At 44.7% G+C, this 25482-nt stretch overlaps 1 protein-coding gene across 6 annotated transcripts in view; it reads left to right on the top strand.

Annotated features, from left to right (window-relative positions):
• Positions 1-25482, top strand: part of AGAP1 (ArfGAP with GTPase domain, ankyrin repeat and PH domain 1) — a 398119-nt gene that overhangs the window by 119354 nt on the left and 253283 nt on the right. For all 6 annotated transcript variants that reach the window (XM_069860665.1, XM_069860667.1, XM_069860666.1 and 3 more), the window contains exon 3: positions 7416-7503. In XM_069860665.1, the coding sequence (XP_069716766.1) occupies positions 7416-7503 (88 nt within the window). The remainder of the gene's footprint in view (positions 1-7415; positions 7504-25482) is intronic.

Raw genomic sequence — 25482 nt, 5'->3', positions numbered from 1 at the left:
ACAAATATCTCCCAAAATGCCTCACACACTGAAATATTAAGAGATAGGAGTGGGAGGAGTTGGTTGGATATGAGTCCTGCCCACTGTGGGATTGGCTGGGTTGTGTTGGGGAGGATCTGCAGAGGGTTTCCTTGGGCATCCCTCCCCCTTTCTTAGCCCCATGGATTCAGCACTCAGCAATAATTTGGGATGAGAGGAAATGGCCTCAAGCTGTGCCTGGGGAGAGGTTCAGATTGGACACTAGGAAAAAGCACTGGAAGAGGCTGTGCAGGGAGGTGTTGAGGTCACCATCCGTTGAGGCGTTTAAAAGACAGATAGATGCTCAGGGATATGGTTTAGTAGTGGACAGATATGGTTGGACTTGATGATCTCAAAGGTCTTTTCCAACCTAATGATTCTATGATTCTGAAAACCCTTGGGGTTGCAGGTGAGACCCAAGCTGTGGTTGTGAGGTCTTGTCAAGCAGAACGTGATTGCCGGTCATGGTCTCGGTACAGTTGTTTATTGCGTCTCCAAGGCTGCATTATGTAAATACTTGCCTTGGGTATCTGCTCCTGTCTTGTCTGAACCAGCAGTAGGAAAATAAACCTGGGCCATGTGGTTGCTGTAGAGAATCGATTTGCAGTGGTCAGCATGCATGAGGCTCAAGATGACCGCCCAGGACTGCGGTTTGTATGGTCCTGGATAAAAGCAGAACTCTTACCGTTACAAAAGTAATAATTTGATTATACTGCTGCAAATTACTGAAGCAGCACCAGCTGTGGCTGTGAACTTGTGCTCCAGCAGAAAGGGCAAATGAGGAGATCACTGAGATCTGCTCTGTCTTTCCTGTCCATCTGCCCTTTGAAGGAGTTCATGCAGTGGGTTATCTCTGCGTCCCTGCGTCCAGCTGCAGTGTTGATTCCTGCTGTTGACTGGGGAAGGAAAGAGCTGTGTTAAAAGCCAAACCTGCCCCTTCTACCACAGGGCTGTCATAACTTTCAGCTGTGAGGAGAGCTGTGGGGGCGTTGCTGCAGCTGGTGGCCTTGTCAGGGATGTCAGGAGTGTGAGCAGCGTGGAGCATTTGCTTCCATCACTGCAGTGCAGCAGGGGAGATGGAGAGATGAAGCTTCACGGTGGAAGGCTACGAAGGAGCCACAGCTCCTGTCACTTGAGCAGGCTGTGCTCTGCAGGAGAAGACAGGTGTCACTTAGCTCACTGGGAGAAGACTGCCCTCTCCAGAGAGGCTGTGTGGTCCTTACATGGAGGTAGTGATTTGGTTTCATTTTTCAGCAGCTGGTTTTGTAGTCTTAGGCTCTACAGAGGTTAAGGGGAACAGAAATGGACTCTGGGAGAGTAGGCAATACACACCAGGTTGCCTTAAAGGAAAGCAGGTGGAGGTATTTTTCAATACCTTTGAGGAAAGAGTCTTTCCCTGTGCCTCCTTCTATGTTTCCATAGTGATAGGATGAGAGGGAGGGGCCTCAAGTTGCACCAGGGCAGGTTCAGGTTGGAAATTAGGAAATATTTCTTCACCCAGAAGGTTCTCGGGCACTGGCAGAGGCTGGACATGGAGGTGATTGAGTCACCAGCCCTGGAGGTGTTTAAAAGACAGGTAGATGAAGTGCTTGGGGATATGGTTTAGTAGCGGACAGGTATGGTTGGGCTTGATGACCTCAAAGGTCTTTTCCAACCTAGTGATTCTATTCCATGATTCTTTTTTAACAGTACACATTGGGATTTGTTTCCTCCCAGTTTTCAGAAGGATTATTTGTTTCTGCTGGTCAGATATTACCACAGGGTTTTACTTATGGATGTTGACATTTCTGTTATGATCAAGAGCATCCTAGGCCAGCTGGGTGAGACCGGTCTGTTTCTCAGTGGTGGCATCTCTGGATCCTGTGTATCCGTGTGTAAGATAAGGTTATGTTGGGTAGAATTAATATGAGATATACCAGAAAGAATGTACGGAACAAGAAAGATGTTGAGCTGCTGGAGCACATCCGGAGAAAGACAACAGAACTGGTGGAGGGTCTGGAGCACGAGACTTATGAGGAGCTGCCGAGGGAACTGGGGTTGTTTAGCCTGGACAAGAAGAGACTGAAGTGAGACCTCATCGCTTTCTACAACTGCCTGAAAGGAGGTTGTGGTGAGGTGGCTGCTGATTTCTTCAGCCAAGTAACAAGTGATAGAATGAGAGGAAACGGCCTCAAGATGTGCCAGGGGAGGTTCAGGTTGGATATTAGGAAAAAATTCTTTACTGCAAGAGTGGTGAAGCATTGGAACAGGCTGCCCTAATCAGTGGTGGAGTCCTCATCCCTGGAGGTGTTCAGAAACCATGTAGGCGTAGCACTTTGTCACATAGTCACATAGGCATGGTGATGTTTGGCTGAGGATTGGATTGGCTGAGCTTGAAGGTCTTTTCCAGCCTCAATGATTCTGTGATTCTCTGCTTTTGAACAAAATGATTGAAGTTGCTCAGAGAAAAAAACCCAAAACATAAAGCACAATCAGGCTCCCGTGCTGGGTTGCTTTTAAATGCCAATCACCATCAACACATTTACACATTTTTTTACAAACAAGCTTTGGTAGGATGAGGACGTTGTGGTTTGGATTTGTTTTACAGTCTGGCACATGGAAATCAATGATTCAGTGTTGCACAAGTCATAACTGACAGAGCACTGCGTTAGGGCCTTGTTAGCTGAATTTTTGGTTTTGTTTCTCAACAGGGATAGAATGCTATTTTTGTTCCCTAACATGCTTGTCATAACTTCGTGTTTTTCATATGTATCCATAAATAAATAGAAATGACCCAGATTATTTGTATATAAAATGTGGGAGACAGGAATATGACTGCTGTAAAAACATGCTGGCATATTTGTCATGCTGTGGGGGATCATCCTTAAAACAAACTTTCATCCTTTTAGGAGAGGAATTGTATTAGAAGTCAGATATTTCCCAGTGTAAACTTTACTGCTCCTAGTTTCCAGAGGTTAATTGTTAGCAGAGACGCAGCGTGGTGATGCTGAGCACTGCGCTGAACAACAGTACACCAGTTGCTCTGGATTTTAATGCCATGTGCTGGTCTGGTGTCTGGTAGGAAAGAGACGGTTGCCTTGTGTCTTCAGATGCAGGCCCTGGTGGGGCTGGGGACATCCTCTCTCTTGCCAGATGAGGATGCAGATCTCTCCTGAATGCCTTTTTCAGTAATTGCCTAAGGAAAATTAAAGCTGTGTTGCAACTAGTAGATTTTTCTAGCCAAGTTTGAGGAGTCTTGCTTTGGCCTCCTGATTTTTTGAGTTGACATTAGTGCTCCTGCACAAACCTGACTGTGTCAGTGCTTTCTTTGTGTTCTCTTTTTTGTTTTCACAGAATCATAGAATCACTAAACAGTTTGATTTGGGTTAGAAGGGACCTTAAAGCTTATCCAGTTCCCCCCCTGCCATGGGCAGGGACACTTCCCACTGAATAAGGTTGCTCAAAGCCTCATCCAACCTGGCCTTGAACACCTACAGGGATGGGACATCCGTGACTTCTCTTTCAGCTTAAAATTGTTCCCCCCATCCTATCCCTGCACTCCCTGATAAAGAACCTCTTCCCAGCTTTCCTGTAGCTGCTTTCAGCACTCAAAGTTTTCCTCCATTTCATAGAATCGTAGAATCATAGAATAACTAGGTTGGAAGAGACCCACCGGATCATCAGGTCCAACCATTCCTGTCAATCACTAAACCATGCCCCTTAGCACCTCATCCACCCATGCCTTAAACACCTCCAGGGAAGGTGACTCAACCCCCTCCCTGGGCAGCCACTGCCAGTGCCCAATGACCCTTTCTGTGAAGAATTTTTTCCTAATGTCCAGCCTAAATCTCCCCTGGTGGAGCTTGAGGCCATTCCCTCTTGTCCTGCCCCCTGTCACTTGGGAGAAGAGGCCAGCTCCCTCCTCTCCACAACCTCCTTCCAGGTAGTTGTAGAGAGCAATGAGGTCTCCCCTCAGCCTCCTCTTCTCCAGGCTAAACACCCCCAGCTCTCTCAGCCGTTCCTCATAAGGCCTGTTCTCCAGCCCCTTCACCAGCTTCGTTGCTCGTCTCTGGACTCTGGCTTTAAGCTTCTAAGGACCTTTTGTCAGTTTGGTGAGTACTTTGAAACTCATTTAAAATACAAGTCCAGGAACTTATCTTTTAAGTAACAGTTGGATGTTGTTATCAAGAACATCAGTCCTGCATTATCTTTAAACATCAATGCTTTTTGCTCTCAATCTTGAGACAGCTAAAGGGGATGAATAAAAGGAGAATGAGGGATGAAATACGCTGCCTTTCTTTGTGGATTATGCATGGCTTTTAATAATGTATCGTAAGGGAAGGAGGCTGTAATTCTACTACGTAAGTTAGTGAAGTGGGTTCTTAATTGAAATACACATCCTGCTCCTCCTGATCGCTGCTTTCTGCGTCACTTTGTAGCATCATGTTTAATAATGCTCTCCAGGCCAGGCACCGTTGTCTTTCTGGGTGCCTTTAAGGAGGAACATACTGTAGAAGTGCTGCAAAATGACATGTACCGACAAGATCTTTGGGATACCAGGAAAAAAAGAAATAGTATTCTGAAATCACCAGGTGTCTTTGAAGTATTTGGGCTATTGTATTTGGGCTTTGAAGTATTTGAAGTATTGACTGAAGACTGTAGCATAGGACATAGCAAGCTCGCTCTCACTGGAGCCCAAGCTGTTGATTTTCTGTTGTTCCTGGCAATTTTTCACTCTAACACGTTACATTGTTGGCGCAGTTGTAATAGAAAAGCGTGTTAATTCGCATACGTGCAGGACCAGTCACTTGTAAGTGAAGGTTTCAGTATCTCTGCCAGGGGAGGTTCAGGCTTGACATCAGGAGAAAATTTTTTTATGGAAAGGGTCATTGGGTTCTGGAACAGGCTGCCCAGGGAGGTGGTTGAGTCACCTTCCCTGGAGGTTTTTAACGGACAGGTGGATGAGGTATCTGAGGGGCATGGTTTAGTATTGATAGGAATGGTTGGACTTGATGATCTTGTGGGTCTTTTCCAACTTGGTGATTCTGTGTCTCTGTGATTCTGGCTCCTGATGTAATGGAGTTGGTTTTTTTTTCCTGCGTTGCTGCTACACTGGTTTGCTACAGGGCAGCCCAGAAACCACTTTGATGTGTTGTTCCCAAAGGTCTAAAGCTACTGCTGGCTAAGTGAAAATGTATTTTCCTAAATGAAACAGTATTTTCCTGGCAAACCTATGTGAAGCTTGCTTGCTTTCCAGTTCTTCAGAAGCCGTGGTGCTCAGAAAGCCCTTAACCTGGCTGCTAATGTGCAGAGTTGTGTCTATTCTCAAGACCACATCTTGAATCCTGTGCCACATCTACACTTTTCTTAGCACCTCCGGGGATCTTGACCCCACTACTGCCCTGGGCAGCCGGTGCCAGTGCTTCACCACTCTGTCAGTATATAATTTTTTCCTGATACCCAATCTGAACCTCCCTTGATGCACCTTGAGGCCATTTCCTCTCATTCCATAACTTGTTACTTGGAAGTAGAGACCAGCACCTGCCTTACTTACACACTCCTTTCAGGGAGCCGTAGAGAGGGAGAAGGTCTCCCCTCAGCCTCCTCTTCTCCAGGCTAAACAGCCCCAGTTCGCTGAATAAATAATTGATGTGGCCCTCCCTCTCCCTGTTATTGCATTAGTTTAAGGTGGCACCACTCTGTTGGTTTAAGCAGTTTTTGATAAGGAGGGTACTTCCTTACTATTTAGGACTAAGAAAATGGAGTAGAGAATGTTTATTGATGTGTAATGTGCTCGTGCTGCCTCTGCCAATTTGGCAAACCCGGGCAGAGCAGTGGAGTTCATCCTCCCCCCAGGGACCTTATGTTCTGAACCTTCTGGTTGGGGTCAAGATAAACATGTAAGAACAGAGTAGGCTGAAGTTTGTCTAAAGGGCAGAATAAGTTCCCATCTCCTCCCCCAAGCCCAGTACAACGTCTTCAGAGATAGCAACAGAGTAAAAAAGACAGACATTTATTTGAAACCTAGGGAAGGGATGTGCTCCAAACCCTTCTGTCCCCTGGCCTGTGCGGCTACATTCTACTTCTGCCTGGGTTTTAAAAACAAGCTAAGCGGCTCACCGGAAAAATCAGTTGAGCTCTAAGGCCGAGTATTCCCATTTGGATGTCAGATGTTCCCAGTGCAGATATTTGCGCCTGGATGGTTTGAGCTGTGAACTCGCTGGGAAGTCCAGCTGGTACAGCAAGGGACTTCAGCAAGCCCTGGTGGTCACACCAAAGTCTTGTGTCTCTGCAGCCATGTGTGTCGTGTTTGTGCGTAAGCAGCGAGTCAGTGGAAGCCACGGAGGGCAACCTACAGAGTGCCCATGGAGTGGGGAGCTTACAGAGGTGCTTCCCTGCGTGAGGGTTCAGTGATCATAGAATGCTTAGGTTGGAAAAGACCTTTGAGATCATCAAGCCCAACCACACCTGTCCACTACTAAATCATATCCTTAAGCACCTCACCTACCCGTCTTCTAAATACCTTTAGGGATGGGGACTCAGTCATCTCACTGGGCAGCCATCCCAGTGCTTGTTAACCCTTTCAGTGAAGAAGTTTCTCCTAATATCCAATCTGAACCTGTCCTGGAGCAGCTTGAGGCCATTCCCTCTCATTCTATCACTTGGATAAAGAGACCAACACCCACTTCTCTACAACCTCCTTTCAGGCAGTTGTAGACAGCGATAAGGTCTCCCCTTAGCCTTCTCTAAGCTAAACAACCCCAGTTCCCTCAGCTGCTCCTCATAACCCTTGTTCTCCAGACTCTTCACCGCCTTTGCTGCTCTTCTCTGGATGTTCTCCAGCACCTCAATCTCTTTCTTGTAGTGAGAGGCCCAAAACTGAACCCAGGATTCGAGGTGCGGCCTCACCAGTGCCGAGCACAGGGGCAGAATCACTGTCCTGCCCTGGACCTGCTGGTCACGCTCTTTCTGGTAGAGGCCAAGATGCCATTGGCTTTCTTGGCCACCTGCGCACACTGCTGGCTCATGTTCAGCTTGCTGTCCACCAACACCCCTTGGTGCTTCTCTGCCAGGCTGCTTTCCGTACATGTTCATGTTTTTCAGTACAAGGTGACAAGCTTGCTCTGAGCTTCAGGCTCCTTCCCTGAAGTCAGCGTGTTGCCCTGTGTCCACGGTTAACGTTACTGCCAAGGCCAGTAGGATGTGCTGCTGATGGACTGGGTTTGCTTCATGGGTTTTGTTGGATGCCTGCTCTGCTGTAGCCTTAGCTTTTGGCAGAGACTTCATCTGTGGGCGTGCTTTTGTGTGGACTTCCTCAAGCACAGAGGAGTTATTTCTGTGTTACGATGTTGCTGGAATATATACTGAGCTTTATGGGGATTAATTGCAGTAAGGAATTCTTTCTTTTTTTTCTCCAGGGGATTGTGGGCAACCTGGCGAGTGGCAAGTCTGCCCTTGTGCACCGGTACCTGACGGGCACCTACGTCCAGGAGGAGTCACCTGAAGGTAGGTGGATACACAAACGTCACTAAGGGTTTGGGTTTTTTTTCCACAAACTACGTATTTATTCATTTTTAATCATGCAGGAATGAATGAGTAAAGAATCCAATTTGCTATTTCAGTGTTCCTGGAGATTTTTCCTTTAACCTTCTCCCTGCTTAGTTATAGATCGTGTGTACAGTGGGTATAATTGCAGCTTTTTCACAACCATTTAGCCTTCTTAAATACTTTGGCAACCTGTATGTGCCCATATTAGAAACTTATAGTCCTGTTTTGGGAAGAGCAGACTGCTCTGTAGTGCTGCTCCTTTCAAATTAGCTGGGGAAAGCTGCAGTTTCAGACCTTTTCATTTGTGGTGTTGGGAAAATAGTGTCACAAGCTTGAACTGAAGATGTAACTTGTTCCTCGTTTAATGTATTAAATCTTTGGTCTTAAAGATTTTTTTAACAAAATGTTCTTATGCCATAGAAAATTAATTTATACCTGAAACATTGTAGTGTTTAACATTAATCCAAGTTTATAGCTTGAAATCAAAAATATCGTAGTACCTTATACAGGTGTATCTTACACTAAATACTTGTTTGGTGTTTTTTTATCTATTCTCCTTATGAACTTTTAAATCCAACTCTGAGACACTGAATTTCTGGTTCCTTCTTTTCCTTACTGGCTGTTCCATTCTTTGCAGATATGGATGCAGGTAACTATACATTGTCTTCATGGCAGCTCTTGTTTTGAAGAGACAGCCGGTGGTTTCTGTACTATAGCGTTTCCCCTTTGTTTTGTGTACCATTTTGATTTGTTTCCTTTTGATTTCAAGTCTGTAGTACATCTCACTGTTTTTGTCTCTTGCCGTAGTCGTCTTTTCAGCAATAGTTTGTAGCTTCATGCATCTACAATAACATTTGTTCCAAATTAACTCTTAGTAAAGGAAGCTATTAAACACAGCCCTTGACATTTTAACAGTCTTGAATTGTAGTTAAAATGGGAGGAGAGGGATGGACAGGCCTTTTCCTTCTGTAATTGTAGTAACAGTGCGGTCTCCCAGTTTATAAGCTTGCTTTAGATGTTTTTGCTGCTTTGTAGCTAGGAGTGGTGGGGTGATAATTGAGCCTTGCAACAAAACTGCCTGTAGATCACATTTATGCCTGCTGCTTCTGGCTGCGGATGGAGGGAAGTGGGTCTGCGGTGTGGAGATCTGCTGAATACAGGTCTTCAGCAAAAATGAGCATCCCTACAGATCTTTCTCTTCATTTTGCAGACAGAAAATATTTTTTTTTTTCCCTGCAAGATGCAAATGTATGGATTATTCGCAGTGCTCTTCTCCAAAGCGATGACTGGTTTGGGTGGTGCTCCTTGGGAGTGTGGCCATCTGTCCTCTTTGTCTTTAAGGAGTTTTATTTACAGTAGTTGAGTGACATACAGGCTGTTTTTCCTGAAAGGATTAGATTACAAAAGCAGTGTCAAATCATTTCTTTGCACATAAGCGTAGCTGACAAGCCTCACTAATGACACCATTCCATTTCATTAACAGTTGCAAAACTGGAATAATTAAGAGCTCGAATTCACCTTGGAAGGGATAGGGTCAAGATTTCTAATCAAGTTAGCGTTAAAGGAAATTCAAACCATGTAAACTATCCTTAGTAAACATCTAAAGTAATGATTTGTTAGTGTTTAATTTCTTTCCCACCCAAGCAGGAGCCCATACGCTGCCGTTCAATAGAAAATAGAGCAGTAGTGCAGGTGGTTCTGTTTCATTGCAGCGTGGGGCTTTGGATTTTCACATCCTGCATGGGAACATAGCTTTTGATAAATTGAGTTAGGTGTAAGCCTTTGTGATGGAGACAACATGGATCTTCCTTGTTTCTTTTTCTGAGGTCTTTTAAATGTGCCGGTGTGTTAAATTGGATAAAGAATTGTATGTACACCGGGCTTCAAGGTCTCAGCTTGGATGTTTCAGGAAAATAGCTTACTGACTCTGAACGGCTTAATAACAGCAAAATTTATCAGCTATCATGCAATCAGTATCTAATTGGTAAAATGATTGATGCACACTTTGTGCGAAGATGGTGATTATGAGCAGAGCCTGTTCCTGTCATCCTTTGCCTCCTCAATTACTATGATTACCATGAAACCTGCCCTGTGTCAGACAACTGCCAGATCTCCCGTAGACCTTTTAGGTAGCTTCAGCATTCCAGTCAATGAATCTTAAGTGTATAAAGATGGTTTCATGTTTCCTTCATCTCTTTTACTTTAAGACAAGACATTTCTCTCGCTGCCTGACACCACCTCCCTTTAGAGGAGGAATCATATAACATTGCAATGTAAAGCAGTTTTCTCTCATTGTCTGTGCCAGCTTTTATTTCTGCTGAGAACTAATTTTAGTCACTGGTGTGATTGCAACATGAAAACCTTTTGTTTTCTCACATTATAAACCTGACTTGGGGAGAAAAGTGTCTTCTAGCCGCCTCCTTTGCATATTTAACATGCGTGTAGCTGTACCCCTGTGTGACACTTAAAGCGCGTGTGTTTTGATGTAAAAAAAGAAATGATGTAAAAAAAGAAATGATGTATTGCTCTGTAACAAGATGGAATTTGTCATCTGGGACTGGCAGGATTTTATGTAGTGATACAACAGGAAAATGATGGGAGAAAGGATAATTAATAGAGAGATTTGCTATCTACTAATAATCTTCCAAGTGATTGGAAGAATTTACTACTAAAGAGCACGCTGGGTGTTTTACATATCTGAGCCAACAAGTAAGGCGTGTGCAACCTGATACCTTTTTTTGCCTGCCTAAAAATTAATTCTACCTGTAGGAACAGAATGAAACGTGGTGTGCGTGAAATTTGAGACCCAAGTACCTTGCAGACCAAGGTGAATTGAAGTTTACAGGTATAGCGGTGTCAGGAGGATTCTCTTACTGTTTGGCTTTTGGTTTCCAAATGCCATAGAGGCATGAAACATGACTTACACCCTAGGTTATGTTGTGATTATTTCAGTGGTTTTTCTTCTCAGTGACCCTAATTAATTTAAAAAAAGAAAAAAGCAGATAAATTGTGCTTCAAGGTGTCTCAGCTGGGATGAGGAAAAAGGGAACAAGGAGGAATTTGTCCTCTCCCACCCCGCTGCCACAGTACAGTGAGATGCTAGAACAGAGAGCTGATGTGAGCACGAACTGGAGTTCTGTGTTCATCTCTGGAGTCCTCAGCACAGGAGGGACAGGGATCTGTTGGAGTGAGTCCAGAGGAGACCTCAAAGATGATCCAAGGGCTGGAGTGTGTCCCATGTGAGGACAGGCTGAGAGAGTTGGGGTTGTTCAGCCTGGAGAAGAGAAGCCTCTGGGAGACCTTATAGCGACATTCCAGTACCTGAAGGGGCTACAAGAAAGCTGGGGAGGGAATTTGTAAGGCTTGTAGTGATAGGACAAGAGGCAGTGGGTATAAACTGGAGAGGGGCAGATTTAGACTAGACAGAAGGAATTTCTTCACAATGAGGTTGGGGAGGCCCTGGCCCAGGTTGCTCAGAGAAGTGATGGAAGCCCCATCCCTGGAGATGTTCAAGGCCAAGTTGGATGGGGCTTGGAGCAGCCTGATCCAGTGGGAGCTATCCCTGCGTATGGCAGCGGGGGTGGAACTGAATGATATTTAAGGTCCCTTCCAACCCAAACCATTCTATGATATATGAGATTTCTTTTTACCTGGGAGAGTAGAATACTTTTGTGCACTCAAACACAAAGGTCATCCAGCATCCCAATGCGAGCAGGCAGCAGTTCCTGTTGGTGGGGAGTTCTTGTATCCAAGTGTTGAAGAACTTAGGAATAGAATATAAATGGAAAATCACCGTGTAAATCTTTGCAGTGCTGTCTGTTCCCCACTTTCTAGGTTGATAATGCTTAGGCTTCCCTTCTAGCACATGGTACAACAGTGAGGCACTGGAAGCTCCTACACAGCTATTTTAGCTGCTAACAGGTATCTTTTTTTAACTCAATTTTTTTTATCTCTGGATATTTTTATTACTTACAATACCACGTCATTCAGTTGCCTTCAGTTTCTTGTTTCCCATTTCCCTTCTGCAGCTGTAGCCCGTTTCAGTTCTTTTCCTCACTGGCAGAAGGGCTGGTGGGCTGGTGCATTGGGTGTTTGGTGCCACTTGGCTCACTGGGGCTCTGCTGCAGTGCGAGTTGGGCACAGGGGATTGTCTGCATTAGGGTTGGTGATGCCGCAGCCCAGGCTCAGCAGAACACCTGCACTCTGAGTCCCTTTGTCCCCAGGGATGAGATAGAGCAAATTTCAAGTACCACTTACGTTCATTTAGAGGTCTCTTAGGTGGGAAGGACTACAATAAATACGCTGCCCTAGTAAGAGATGCAAAATAAAGCCTTTGTTTGTTTTCTAGAAGGCTGTGATCATTTACTTCTTTACAAACTTGACCAAAATGTTATACTTGCACAGCCTTCGTCAAGTAACTTTTTTCAGTGCCTGTAGTGAACAGTGTTATCGCTTGAATAATAGAAATTATCATAAAACTTACCATTGATTATTAAAATACTGAACGAAGTGTCACTGCCAGTGTTCCCTCTAAAGAAGGAGGGATGTAATGGAAGTGCCGTGAAAGCGAGGTGTGAGCCAGCTGCCAAAACATGTAGAAATTTCTTGCTAGGTGATGAATGTCCATGGTTTTCAGTCACTATTGCACTATCACGACTCTTCAACATGGTAGTATTATGCACGGAGGATTGAGAAAAGCTACTTCAAAATTTGAGCTGCTTTTCTTCAGCATGTCCTCACTAGACTTCTGTCAGGTCATGAACTCTTACAATATACTTATACAAAAAGTTCAGGCGTGATTGATTAACCCCGGTAACCTTCCATTTGGCTCATGCTGCAATTGATGGGCTCCGAGATGAAACCAAGAATGGAACTTGTTCTCCTGAAAAAGAAAGAAAAGTAGGGTTGTTCTTTGCTTCCATTATTTAACTTAAGCTTTCAGATAAGCAGAATGGGAAAAGAATACCATATTTTGACAATCCTTATGCCTGGGTGTGCTAGGAGATTGAATAATGAGGTGGGGATCACGGTTTGGTGTTTCAGATTGAACAGAACATGAGAGCTGTGGCAGAATTGGGAAGATTCTTACTTTGGTAGCAGTGATTCTTGTCTGTTCTTCCCATCATTCACGTGCAGGGTGAAAACACAGTTCTTCCTTTGAACAGTTGGGTTCGTCAGATTGCAAATCTCCTTACAGAAGCCGTTAGCTAGGTAAAAATAGCTAATTTGTTCAAATATGTAGGAATTTGGAGGCTGTCTTTATTAAACTATATTTCTTTCGTAAGTGAAAAAAAGGATGCATCCTAGAGTGGTGTGTGTGTGTTCTGTTTTTCTGAGCGAGTGGCCAAAATGTAGATGAAGAACAGAGAAATTTGGAACAGGTTGCCCAGAGAAGTGGTGGCTGCCCCATTCCTGGAGGTGTGCGGGGCCAGGTTGGATGGGGCTTTGAGCAACCTCGTCTGGTGGGATGTGTCTCTGCCCATGGCAGGGGGGTTGTAAGTGGATGAGCTTTTTTTCAGGTCCCTTCCAATCCAAATCATTCTGTGATTCTGTGAATACGTACTTGCATGCTTTTCCACTCATGACGTCTTGGAATAAAATCATCATTATACGTGTACAAATTTACATACAGCTTTTACGGGGCGATTCTGCAAGAACTCCAGGTGCGTGTGAGTTGAAAAAGCCAACGTTAACCTTGGAGTTCTGTTTTGTGGTGCTTGGGCTGCAACACAATGGGAAGCTGCAATTTTCCTTGTTGGACTCCATCCTTGGTGCAATGTTTCACCAGCTCACACAGCGCTCTGTGGGGCCACAGAGGCTATCAGAGCACGGGTTTTGTCTGTGAAAGCACAGACAAACACTGTGTTGTGTGCAGGAGACAATGATGGCCTCAGACATGTTTCAAAATTATCTCCTTTCAGTTCTTTGTCTTCTGTTTCGGTCTAACACTGTCAGCTGATTATTTTTATTTGGCGTTTCACGCTGACATCCAGCTATAAGATAACACTTGTCTCTTTTGATCATTTTAAAATATTGCTGTAGCTGGCTCGCTTGGGCTTTTGGAGCCTTTCAGGCTCAGCATAAAAGAGGGTTGATGTGTTCTGGGATCTCCCTCGCCAGCCTTTCCCTCACCCCGTCCCCTGGGACTGACTGTGTGGGTTAGAGCCTTCTCTGCAAACCGCTCAGGCTGAGACTGTTTCAGGAACCTCTGTTAATTTAAAGAAGAAGGGAAGCGTTTGCTCTTTTCCTGGGGAGAAGGTGCTGAAGCAGCAGTTTCCCCGAAGCGTCTTCCCTTGGAGGTTGCGTGACTGGAGGGTTGGCTGATCTTTGGGGTGTCTTTAGCAGGTCCCACCTTGCATTTTCTGAGGATTCAAGGAGAAATGTCTGTAGGATGGGTGCCCTTCTCCTCACAGGCTCCCCTGAAGGCTGCAACCTAGGTAAAAACTAATTTGGATTATAGCTGCTATTAGAACTTCAGGCTCCTAATAGTAATAAAAATGACCCTCAGGTCTCCAGTGCTCCTTGCTCTCTGGTGCTGTTGGATCAGAAGCCAGTTTGGAGTTCCTGTTGTTGGAAAAAAGGGCCTGCCTTCTGCTTTCTTTTTCAAATATTACTTCGGGTGCACTTCTAAATCATAGCCCAGTGTTTAGCTCTTGCTCTTAAAGCACATCTTAGGAAGAAATGTTTTCCTTTGAGGGTGGGGAGGCCCTGGCCCAGGTTGCCCAGAGCAGTGGTGGCTGCCCCATCTCTGGAGATGTTGGAGACCAGGTTGGATGGGGCTTGGAGCAACCTGGTCCAGTGGGATGGGTTTGCAAGTTGGATGATCTTTGAGGTCCCTCTGAACCCCAGCCGTTCTATGATTCTATGTTCTCTAAACGTGTTTCTTTTTCAGCTTGTATTTGATTTCTAGGTGTGGCTTCTCCTTCCATATAATCTCACATTGGTTTGGAGGATTGTATCAGAGAGCGGGGCAGGGTAGTTAGCTGATTTCATTCACAATATGTTTAATTCTCAAGAGATTTTTTTAATTTGCTGCTCTAACAGGCTGTCAGTAGCTTCGCTACCTGTTTGAGGAATGCTCAGGGTGTTCCACCATGAGGGTGGGCAGGATTAGATACTGACCTGGTCATTGCATTCCACCTTCCACAGGCTGCTGGACAGGCAGAGTTTCCACAGAGATGAGGAGCTGCCCTTGCTTCATCAGGATGGGGGAATGAAACAGGGAGAAGGGGATGGGGGAGAGTGCGTGGGCTTTGCTTCTGACTCTGTAGTCTGACTTTCCTTCTGAGTGAGAGTTTTAAACTGTGAATCCTTTTTCTGACGTGCTGCTAATCTTAAAACTTCCTGGGTATTAGTGGGGCTGCCGCTTCCATCAGGTAACATCAGTCTGAAATATAGAATCATTGAGGTTGGAGAAGACTTTCTAAGATCATCCGTCCAACCGTCAGCCCAACACCCCCATGCCTCCTAAACCATGTCACAAAGTGCCACGTCTACATGTTTTTTGAACCCCTCCAGGCATGGGGACTCCACCACTGCCCTGAGCAGCCTCTTCCAATGCTTCATCACTCTATCAGCAAAGAAATTTTTTCTAATATCCAGTCTAAACATCTCATGATTGACTTCAGTGCTGCCATTCTCTTTTCTCCCTCCTGCTCGCCCTTGGTTTGGAGCAATACAAATATGAAAGGCGTTCAGTGAAATACAGCATGCAGATGGCAAATGGATTTTTCTACCTCTTAAGATACAGTGCTGTTATGTAACAATCCTTCCGTTCTCATACGTGAACTGGAATATTTTGGGAGGTGACTGAAAATAAAAAAAAGATTATGATAGTTGCTTTGTCTGGGTTTCCTGAGCAGATTTCAGTATGGTTTGTTGTGTCTTAAGACAGATTATAGTATAATCACAGCACACTAAGTCCAATTTTAACTTCAGGGTTACTGTTTGTAATGTAATACTGTAATGAAAGGATGGATATTATAGCAGCTGGCTATAAACTAAGTATAAAATGCAAAGGGATATTTTAAAAAAGAGGGGAAAAAACCCAAAATGTGAAATCTGTGCTTCTATGCTTAACTGAGTTAAGTCTTTTGCTTTTCTTGGTTGTGCAATTTAGAGTTTGTAAGCAAGTATGTTCAGATCTTTGGAATTCTCTTGGAAGCTTGTGAAGTTTAACTTAGATACAGGAATTGAGTTGGCAGGAGGTGGTTCATACATTAGATTGAAGGGCAGGAGCTATTTGAATGTTTGATTGGGTTAGGGTCTAGAATCTGTGATAAGCCAGCTTGTAGGGAACTACAGAGAGAAAGAGCTGTGATGTTGTAAGTCCTGGGGCTACTTGGTAAGGAACTGTGATTGGAAAGTATTTTGGGGCATGAGCTTTTATAACTGGAAAACACAGGTTGCTGGAAACAGGTAGGAGTAGACTCTAGTGTCACATCCTGCCCAGAGAAGCTGATGGCTGCTGTTTAGCTTGGGTTTGTCTCCAGATGGCGTGATAAAAATAAGCTGTTAAAATTAGCCCTGCTGTGTCTGTACAACTCGTGGGTGTGAGGATCTGTCTATGTTGGCTGTCCAGAAAAGAAAAAAAAAAGGCAAAAAACCCAAGTAGTAATAATGAAAAAAAAAAAAAAGGTGTTGTATATGCCTCATTTCCTATCTTATTTGTAGAACTAGAACCGTGAATTTAATTGTCACCCAAAGCTGTGGGGTCAGACAGGTTCTTGGAGGGGTCCTTGCCAGGACAATGATCATTACCAGGGCTCAGGAGCAGAGTGTGCTGGTCACACGCCCATAAATGGACAAATACCTTCTTTTCCTTCCATTTTAATACCTAGTAAGACATAGCTTTTAAAATACATCTTCATTTGAAGAGTTTTACTGTCTGATTAGGCTTGAACGTCTGATGTTCATAGCTGTCCCCTGCTGGAATACAAATAAAGCGATGCGAAGAGAAGAGATGATGGTGCTGGCCAGAATACAAGGAACAAAAGCAGCAGTGCTGGAGTCTTAAAATAACATCAAGCTGTAATTACAGGATTCAGTGTGTGGAGAAAGACCTGCAGGTGATGCGGTGTGGCTGCCTTGGGGACGTTGAGTGGGCGCAAGGGATATGGGCTGGAGGAGGGAGTTCCTAGCAGGTTCATGCTGGATTCGTTCCTCCCCTTTAAACTGTCAGGAATATTTTTTCACGTGAATGAATTATGAAAAAGGGCATGCTTGCAACATTAATATATTCAGCTGTTCTTTGCTCAGTGCCAGCATTTTTGCATATTTATGTGCAGTCGATGTCAGATGAAAACGTGTTACTCCATCATGGTGAGCTGATGGGCGCCTAATACCTTGTTTGGCAAGCCATTTCAGAGCCGTGAGTGCTTACATGCAGGGCAGGTGCTTTATTGCTTTGCAGGAAACTCTTCAGAATTTTGCAGAGTCACTCTAGAACTTTGAACAGCATTAAAATCTCAAACTTATTTATTTTGTTTAAAAATCATCTATCGGCTGATGATGTGCCTTTCTCAGGAGGAAAGACGGCTGTATATTCTTTCCAGGCATGTGTGAGGTGGGTATAATTCTGGGATATGTGCTAAAAAACTGTGCTGCTTTCAACGTGATTGCTTTGGTCTGTGATGCTAAATGTTAAGGTGTTGCCAGAACACTTTTTTTTAAGCTGTTATTGAGATAGGGGCTACTTGTATGGCTTCGGCAGCAAAGGGACCTCGATTACGGCCGGCAGGTTGAGGGAGGGGATTCTGTTCCTCTGCTAAGCAGTTGTGAGACCCCACCTGGAGCCCTCATCCTCAGCACAGGAAGGACATGGAGCTGTCAGAGTGAGTCCAGAGGAGGCCACGAAGGTGATCTGAGGGCTGGGGAACCTCTTCTATGAGGACAGACTGAAAGAGTTGGGGTTGTTGAGCCTGGAGAAGAGAAGGCTCTGGGGAGATCTCAGACCTTCCAGTACTGAAAGGGGCTCCAGGAAAGCTGGGGAGGAACTCTTGATCAGGGAGTGCAGGGATAGGACAAGAGGGAAGGGTTTTCAGCTGTAAAAGAGGGGAGGTTGAGATGAGATCTTAGGCAGAAATGTTTTTCTTTGAGGATGGGGAGGCCCTGACTCAGGTTGCCCAGAGAAGTCGTGGCTGCCCCATCCCTGGAGGTGTTCAAGGCCAGGTTGGATGGGGCTTCGAGCAACCTGATCGAGTGGGAGGTGTCCCTGCCCATGGCAGGGGGTGGAGCTGGATGATGTTTGAGGTCCCTTCCAACCCAAAGCAGTCTATGGTTCTACTAGTCCTTGAGCAGGTTTAATTGTTGAGTAAATTCTCTATCTTGTTGAACAGCTAATCAGATAACTGGTTGTGTTTGAAACAGGATACCCTGGAGTTCAAGGATGCTTCCAGCCAGGAGAGGGAAATACATGAAAGGTTTTAAATACTCTGAGGGCAGATGATTTTAGAATGCACCTTGGCAAGGGTGTGCATTCCCCAGTGCCATTAGTGTTGCTGCCGGTCTGCAGATCCCTAATTTTTTATCTACGACTGTGGTGACTCTTGAACAGGGCTTTGTGTGTCTGCTTCTACTGGATATTTTTGCCTATTAGTCTGGGATTGTAATAAGCAGGACCTGAAAAAAATGATAAAGGTCTTTCTCTTGCCCCAAAATGGGATCTGCGGATTATTTCTCAGTAAGAACCCCCACCTCTCGTCTGTCCAGGATCTGTTCTCCTGCATAACCACTGTTCAAGTGTTTGGTTTTACTGTCTGTTTTCTAGGCAGAATTTTTTTTCGGAAGCACTTGTGAGCTCTTTTCACTCGTTCCGTATCTTCCATGTAATGCACTACCCGGAGGGAAACGGGGAGTTCCGGCCGAGGCTTTGTAAGCTGCAGCTCTCTGCTCCTCCGCACTCGGCAGGAATGCCCAGCTGCTCCTCCGCAGTGCCAGCGGCTTGCCATCCAACCCCCTCTCCCTGCAGCTGCCTGGTCCTGCTCAGAGGAGGGTTCTGCATTCGTCCCTGTGATGCTGCTGGTTTTTTCACTCTGTTTTTCTAGCTTGTCACGGTCACGTTGAAGTACAATCCAATTTTCTAACATAATTGCAGTCCCTCCTGCTTCATTATCTAGAAATTAAATAGCCTGTTACTTCCACCATCCAGGTCGTTAATAAAATATTTGCAGGAGGCTTGAATCCGCTGCAGAAGCTTGCTGTGGTATCATGTTTTTTTTAAGATGAGTCATTTGATGGGTGCCGAGCGTGTCTTACCTCTGCGTCTGCACTTGCATCACTGTAACATTATGGTCTAGGGGCTGGAGCACCTCTGCTCAGGACACGCTGAGAGAGTTGGGCTTGTTCAGCCTGGAGAAGGCTCCAAGGAGACCTTAGAGCAGCTTCCAGTACTGAAAGGGGCTCCAGGAAAGCTGGGGAGGGGCTTTTTACAAGGACCTGGAGTGAAAGGACGAGGGGGAATGGCTTCAAATTGGAAGGGGGAAGATTTAGATTAGATGTGAGGAAGAAAATCTTGACAATGAGGGTGGTGAGACAGTGGCCCAGGTTGCCCAGGGAAGTCCTGGATGCCCCTATCTTGGAAGCGTTCAAGGTCGGGTTGTATGGGGCCTTAAGCATCAACACTGAGAATTTGTACAAGCAATAATATAAACACGTAGGAATATACAGACTTCTACCAGTGCACAAAACCAGGGCTACGGTCAGAAGCTGTCATGGCTGCCCCATCGCTGGAGGTGTTCAAGACCAGGTTGGATGTGGCTTGGAGATGCTTGGTCCAGTAGGAGGTGTCTCTACCCATGGCAGGGAGGGTGGGACTGGATGGGCTTTAAGGTCCCTTCCAACCCAAACCATTCCATGATTTTATGATTCTGTTAAGACTGGGCTTCTCTACTTGGCTTACAAGCAGAAAACCACTGACTACTAGAAGCTTTATCCTGAAAACACGACATGTACTGCTCTTCTCCAAGTCCTGGCTCCACGTAGTGAAGGAAACTTCATTGCTTAGAGGCTGGCTCTTCTTTTTATTCATTTATCATGCTGGTTAACCCATCTATTTCCTTCTTCAGGCTGAAACAGAACACTGGATGGGAATCCCAGCGTCTTTACAGTGCTTCTGACTTCTCCTTTTCTTTTCACCAAGCATTTCAGACAGGGAGAGAATCTACCATGGAAGCATTCCCTGCACCCATATGGCTCATAACTGAATTTGTGTGTAATGACGGGTGGTTGGCTCAGATGCTCTTTTCAGAGTGTTTTGTGAAGCACCACAATTTTTTTTGTTCCCTTTAGATGTTGGCAACTGTTTGAACTTAATGGAAGCAGCGGCTGCGTATTTCCTTCTAGTTGACTGGTGTTGAGCCAAGGGTGGATTGCAGCTGAATGTCACCCTGCTCCTTATTTCCTTAATTTGCAGCCCCAGTCAGGCAGTTCTGGGCTGCTGCACTCCACTCTGCTTGTTAAATTTTCTGTCACTGGGAATGAGACCACAGACCTTTGCAGAAATGTCATTCAGCATGACTGTCCTCATGTCAACATATTTGTCCTCAAAATGAAGCCCCTGCCTCTCTGTTTTCCATCTAACTGTATTAAATAGCATTAGTTGTGGTCTCCGATTCTGTACAACTTTTGTAGCTACTATTTTAATTTTAAAAGTAAGCTGTATTTTCTTGAGTAGTTCAAAACTTAGAATTCAATTGATCTCCATTCAAATCACTGCTAGGTTTTGTGGACTCATCAGACCTGGTCTTCTGTGGAAGCCCTGCAAATACACCAATGAATGGATTTCAAAATCACATTATTAAATACCATTGTAGCTTTTAGAAAATTCCAGAAGTAAACCTTCTTCTTTTCATGGAGTTACAAGATCATAGAATCTTAGAATCATTTGGGTTGGGAGGGACCTCAAAATCCATCCAGTACCACCCCTCTGCCATGGGCAGGGACACCTCCCACTGGATCAGGGGCTCCAAGGCCCATCCAACCTGGCCTTGAATGCCTCCAGGAATGGGGCAGCCGCCACTTCCCTGGGCTACCTGGGCCAGGGCCTCACCACCCTCACGGGAAAAACATTTCTTCCTAATAACTAACCTAATAGTAATAATCTAATGAAAATCATCAATTAGTGCTTCCTTGCCAGATCAATGTAATGGTAAGATTGTCTATATGTATATATATGTACGTGATATCTTTGATTGTACCTTTCTTTCTTGGGTATGGCTTGATTCTCCAAGGAAGAGTCTACATTCTAGGCCATTATTTGATACGTGTCTTTCCTAAAACATATCATAAACCTGTGGAGAAGAGCAACTGGTGGGTTTTGCAAGGCTCAGCATAGGTTGCTTGGTTGGTTTGGGGCGTTTTGACCCAGGTACTCTGTTGGAAGGTTGGCGCAAGTCTCTGCTTGCGGCTGTAGTCTCATGCGAGAGCAACAATTCTCCTTTCTTTGCACTCCTGTGGTTATGCGCTCAACCACAGATGGTTTCTGAAGCAGCATCTAGTGCAATATTTACATGAAGGAAATGCCCAAAAGCTGACTTTACGTGTGGCTGAGTGATGGGTTATTATGGCTTCTCTGCTGCTGATACCAATATGAACTGACTTCAAGCACTGAGCACAGCTTGGCTTGGTGAGAAGTTAGTTGTAACGCTTCTTGTATCTTTGGAAATGCTTTGGAAAAACATTTATATAGGGTAGTTTATTTAAATGAAAATTTTAGGTAACGATGAACCGCAACCCTTATGATAGGCTGAGAGAGTTGGGGTTGTTCAGGCTGGAGAAGAGAAGGCTCCGGGGAGATCTTAGAGCAGCTTCCAGTACTGAAAGGGGCTGATGGAAAGCTGGGAAGGGGCTTTTTATGAAGGCATGTAGTGATAAGATGAGAGGAATGTCTTTAAATTGGAGAGAGGAAGATTTAGATCAGACATTAGGAAGAAATTCTTCATGCTGATGGTGGGGAGGCCCTTGCCCAGGTTGCCCAGAGAAGTGGTGGCTGCCCCATCCCTGGAGGTCTTTGAGGCCAGGTTGAATGGGGCTTTGAGCCCCTGATCCAGTGGGAGATGTCCCTGCCCATGGCAGGGGTTGGAGCTGGATGGGCTTTCAGGTCTCTCCCAACCAAAACCATTGCGTGACTGTATGATTTTATAATCTCAAGAGTAAGCAGGAGAACGAATCTGTGTGTGTTAAGGAGCTGACCCCCACTGTCAAAATTCACGTGTCACTGAGAATCTAAAATATGGGCTTTTATGGATGCTTCAGCTTTGCTTCTGTCTCTTCTGCCCTGCCCCCATGGCTGGGGTCAGCGTTCAGCTGCTCTGTGGGTTTGTCACGTGGCCAGCCCCCCGTATTTATCTCTCTCATATGGCCAAATAACTTCATCCCCGTGGCAATTTGCTTGAATAAAGAGCCTGGCGAATGCTGTCGAGCCTGGGGATACAGTATGAAAATCAGCGGATGCTTGGGTGAGCAATTAGGCAGCGAAACAGCCGTCGGCTAGAGGAAGAGGCAGCCGGCGTTTGTAGCTGGATGAAAACCTTCCTGTGTGGAATTCCCTGTGTAATATAAAGCCTTCGCAATATAGAGCACCTTTGATTACAGTGCGTGCGGTATTTAAAATCAGTATCACTTCTTGCTGAAGGACAGTTTCTTCCCTTCCCTGATTCAACGCAGCAACCTTTGTAGAGTGACGTGCGTAGAAATGAGATTAAGAAGCCTTTGTTGGTTCCCTCAGCCAGGGATTCTGGCTTGTGCCGGCTCTTTAGCTGTGGTTGTAAATCGCTGATGCTCAGAATTTATTTAGCTTTATATCGATCAAATCTGTAATTTTATCTGGAGCATTTTATAGTAGGAATCGGGTCAGATGCTCGCGAGAGACCGGGCGAGTTTATAGGCTGCAGCAGAAGGGCTGCTCTGTATCTTGGGGTGGGTATGGAGTGTGGTTTGTACGCAGGAGTCATATTTGCTGCCTCACGCAGAATTCTGTACGTGTCTGAAAATGAGTCCGTGTGAATTGATAAGGATCTTGCCCTGGAACGCTGGGAACAATGCAGCGATTTATAAATACAGAGTTTTAGGGAGAACAAATAAGCCCCATACTGAAATCCACCCAAATTAAGGCTTCCACACAGTTTCAATGACTTGTTTTTATGAAATTGCTTTTTTATTGAAATGAAAACACTTTCCAGCTCCATCTCTCTGACTGCAGAGTCGTGTAGTTACTGGCTGGCGTGTCTTTTGTGTGGCCTTAGAGATGCGGCTGGGGCCGCAGGTAAGTGCAGTTCAGCATCTCTGTGCTTTGACATTCCCGTTAGGATATCGCAGGAGAAATCACACTATCCTTCAGAGCTGTGAGCCAGGCTTGCCAGTCTTTCAGTGACCTCCTTGGCAGGTACATATGGGAGTTGGGAAATTCACTCATTAAGAAGCTGCGTGTGTCATAATACTGATGGGAGCGAAACAAAGCTTGCTGCATCCCTTGGGACAAGAGCTGTGGATTTTGAGCTCATCCTTTAAATTAAGGAGGATGTTCTTTTGTTTTCACTGTCATCAACCTACGTGGTGTCTTGCGGTTCCATCATATATACAGATATTTTCAAAAATACAGTGGTGTTATGTAGCCAGGGGTGACTTCTTGATGACTTCGACAGGTTGCAGTAGTTGGCTGATCTCTCTTAATTCCTGTTTCCTAATGGTCCAGAGACATGCTTTTAAAAAGATAACCAGTGTGGTGCTGCACAAGCCCAATTATCCCGAAATCACTGCCCTCACACTCGATTTACTTGCCTGTCCTTGGTGTTGAGTCACATCAGGGCTCATGAAGGCAAAAGCTTGTTGTTTACCTTCCTCTTATGGTCTCGTTAGAGAGATCAGAGGGTGATTTGGGTTGGAAGGGACCTTAAAGCCCATCCAGTTCCACCTCCTGCCATGGGCAGGGACACCTCCCACTGGATCAGGTTGTTCAAAGCCCCATTCAACCTGGCCTTGAACACCTCCAGGGATGGTGCAGCTTCTGGCATAGCCTTGGGTTTGTGTGCTGGTAGAATTCTCTATATTCTTCCGTGTTTCTATTCTTGTTTGTATAAATTCTTAGTGTTTAGGTAGGTTTTCTAAACCTCTGTCCTGCGTTGTATCTAAGGTTATGATGTACTCATCGTAAGGGCGCTGTAATGGTGTAGAAACATAAGTTAATAGGGATGCATCCTGCTTTGATCTCAAATTTGCATAAAATAATTCTTGTTTAGGGAGTCAGCGTGAGTCTGCTGATACATTTCTGAATCTTCCAATCTGATTTGAAATGCTTATTGCAGGGTGGAAATGCAGGACATTCTTTTAAACAATTTGATTCTCAGAGTTATCAGATTTAAACTATTTATTATGAAGTATCTAAACCCAAACAAAAATAAATGAGGGCGTGAGAGTGTGCAAGGAGCTAGGGGATATTCTGGATAATGAGCGCGCTCAGCTTTTAAGGGTGAAAAAGCTGCTTGAAACAGATTTAAATTGACTGTGTGCTTGTTGACTGCTCGTCCAGCGTGACAGTCTGTGGTGCAGTGATACAACCTGTCAAGAGTTGAATTAATACTAGAAATAAAACTGCATTATCATTGCACCGAGCTCTGTACCCAGTGGTTTTTGAGAAGGCAAGGAGCAGGTACGCCAGCCGTTAACTTAATGTGGGCTCACGCAGGAAGAGAGCTGCTGGATAACCTTAAGCTGTGTTAGATAAAAACCAGCACATTTCTCAAAGCTGCTCTTGTAAACAGAATCACCGGTGACCCTGAAGTGCCTCGCGAGAATAAATCTCCTATTGCTCCCACTTGTAATCTGTGTACACACATCTTAATAATGCAGCCATGGATCTGATATTATTGTTTTCAATTCTCTACTTGAGCTTTTTATTTCACCTTGTCTTTACCTCCTCTGTACCTCTGAGGATGGTGTGAGGGAACAGTGAGACTTGAAAGGGGTCCTGTTAACAAGAGGGAATAATGAACTGGCTCTTCAGCATGTTCAGTTCATGGTATTTCATAATGAGCTATGTAAACTTTAAGCCTTTAAAAGAAGGAAATAGGAAATGGCAATTATGCAGGACTTTCACTCTTCGATCACGTATAGACTGCGTTTCCATTGTTACTTACAACTTCAAAGCCTCTCTGGAGGGCTGTATGTTAAGTAATTTATCTTATTTAACACTTCATTATGAAGCGTATGCAATTAATTGACGACATATAGAAATAATGATCTTATTAATAGAAATTCAGTTCCTGAGAGCGGAGACAAGTTTCCTTGCAAAGTTTTACGCGTGGTTTTGATTATTCTTTTCAAGTTCACTAATGATGTGTATTTATCTGCCACTTGATCTTCAAAGGCAAAATTGAAATCCAGTTTGTGAGTAAGATAATGAAAATCTATACATAGGTCTTCTACTCTGCAGAAATATGATGATCTTAATTGCTGTGTGTCTGGTACTGCTGAGCTTTTCACAATAGGGTAGGTTTATAAAGAAAACAACAAATAAATAAAAACAGAAAAAGCCTCAAACAAAAGCAACAAAACTACAAACAAAAAGCCCTGTTCTTATGTCTTTTATTAAACATGAAATGTGTTTAAACATGTTTAAATATTGCAGATAGCAGAGGTATTAGGTGCTCTTGATGTGAATGAAGCCTGCTGCAGTGGTCAGGCTATGGGAACAGAGGAGCAAAACTGGGTTCTTTCCCTTCGATGGGTGGGTTTTGTGAAGATGTTTTCAGGATCCACGTTAGCCTGCATGTCTTTGCTTAGAGAGCTCATTGGAGAACTTGGCAGCGTTGTTCCCTCACCTATCGCCTGTTTGGACGCATCATTTTCCATAGGATGACAAGGTTTGAAGGAAGTGTAGTTGGGAAACTGGGCTAAGAGAGCTGGGGGTGTTTAGCCTGGAGAAGAGTTGGCTGAGGGGAG

Source organism: Phaenicophaeus curvirostris, chromosome 7, assembly GCF_032191515.1.
Source record: "Phaenicophaeus curvirostris isolate KB17595 chromosome 7, BPBGC_Pcur_1.0, whole genome shotgun sequence".
Lineage (NCBI taxonomy): Eukaryota > Metazoa > Chordata > Aves > Cuculiformes > Cuculidae > Phaenicophaeus > Phaenicophaeus curvirostris.
Note: the sequence above shows the minus strand (reverse complement) of the source record. Positions and strands in the feature narration are given on the sequence as shown.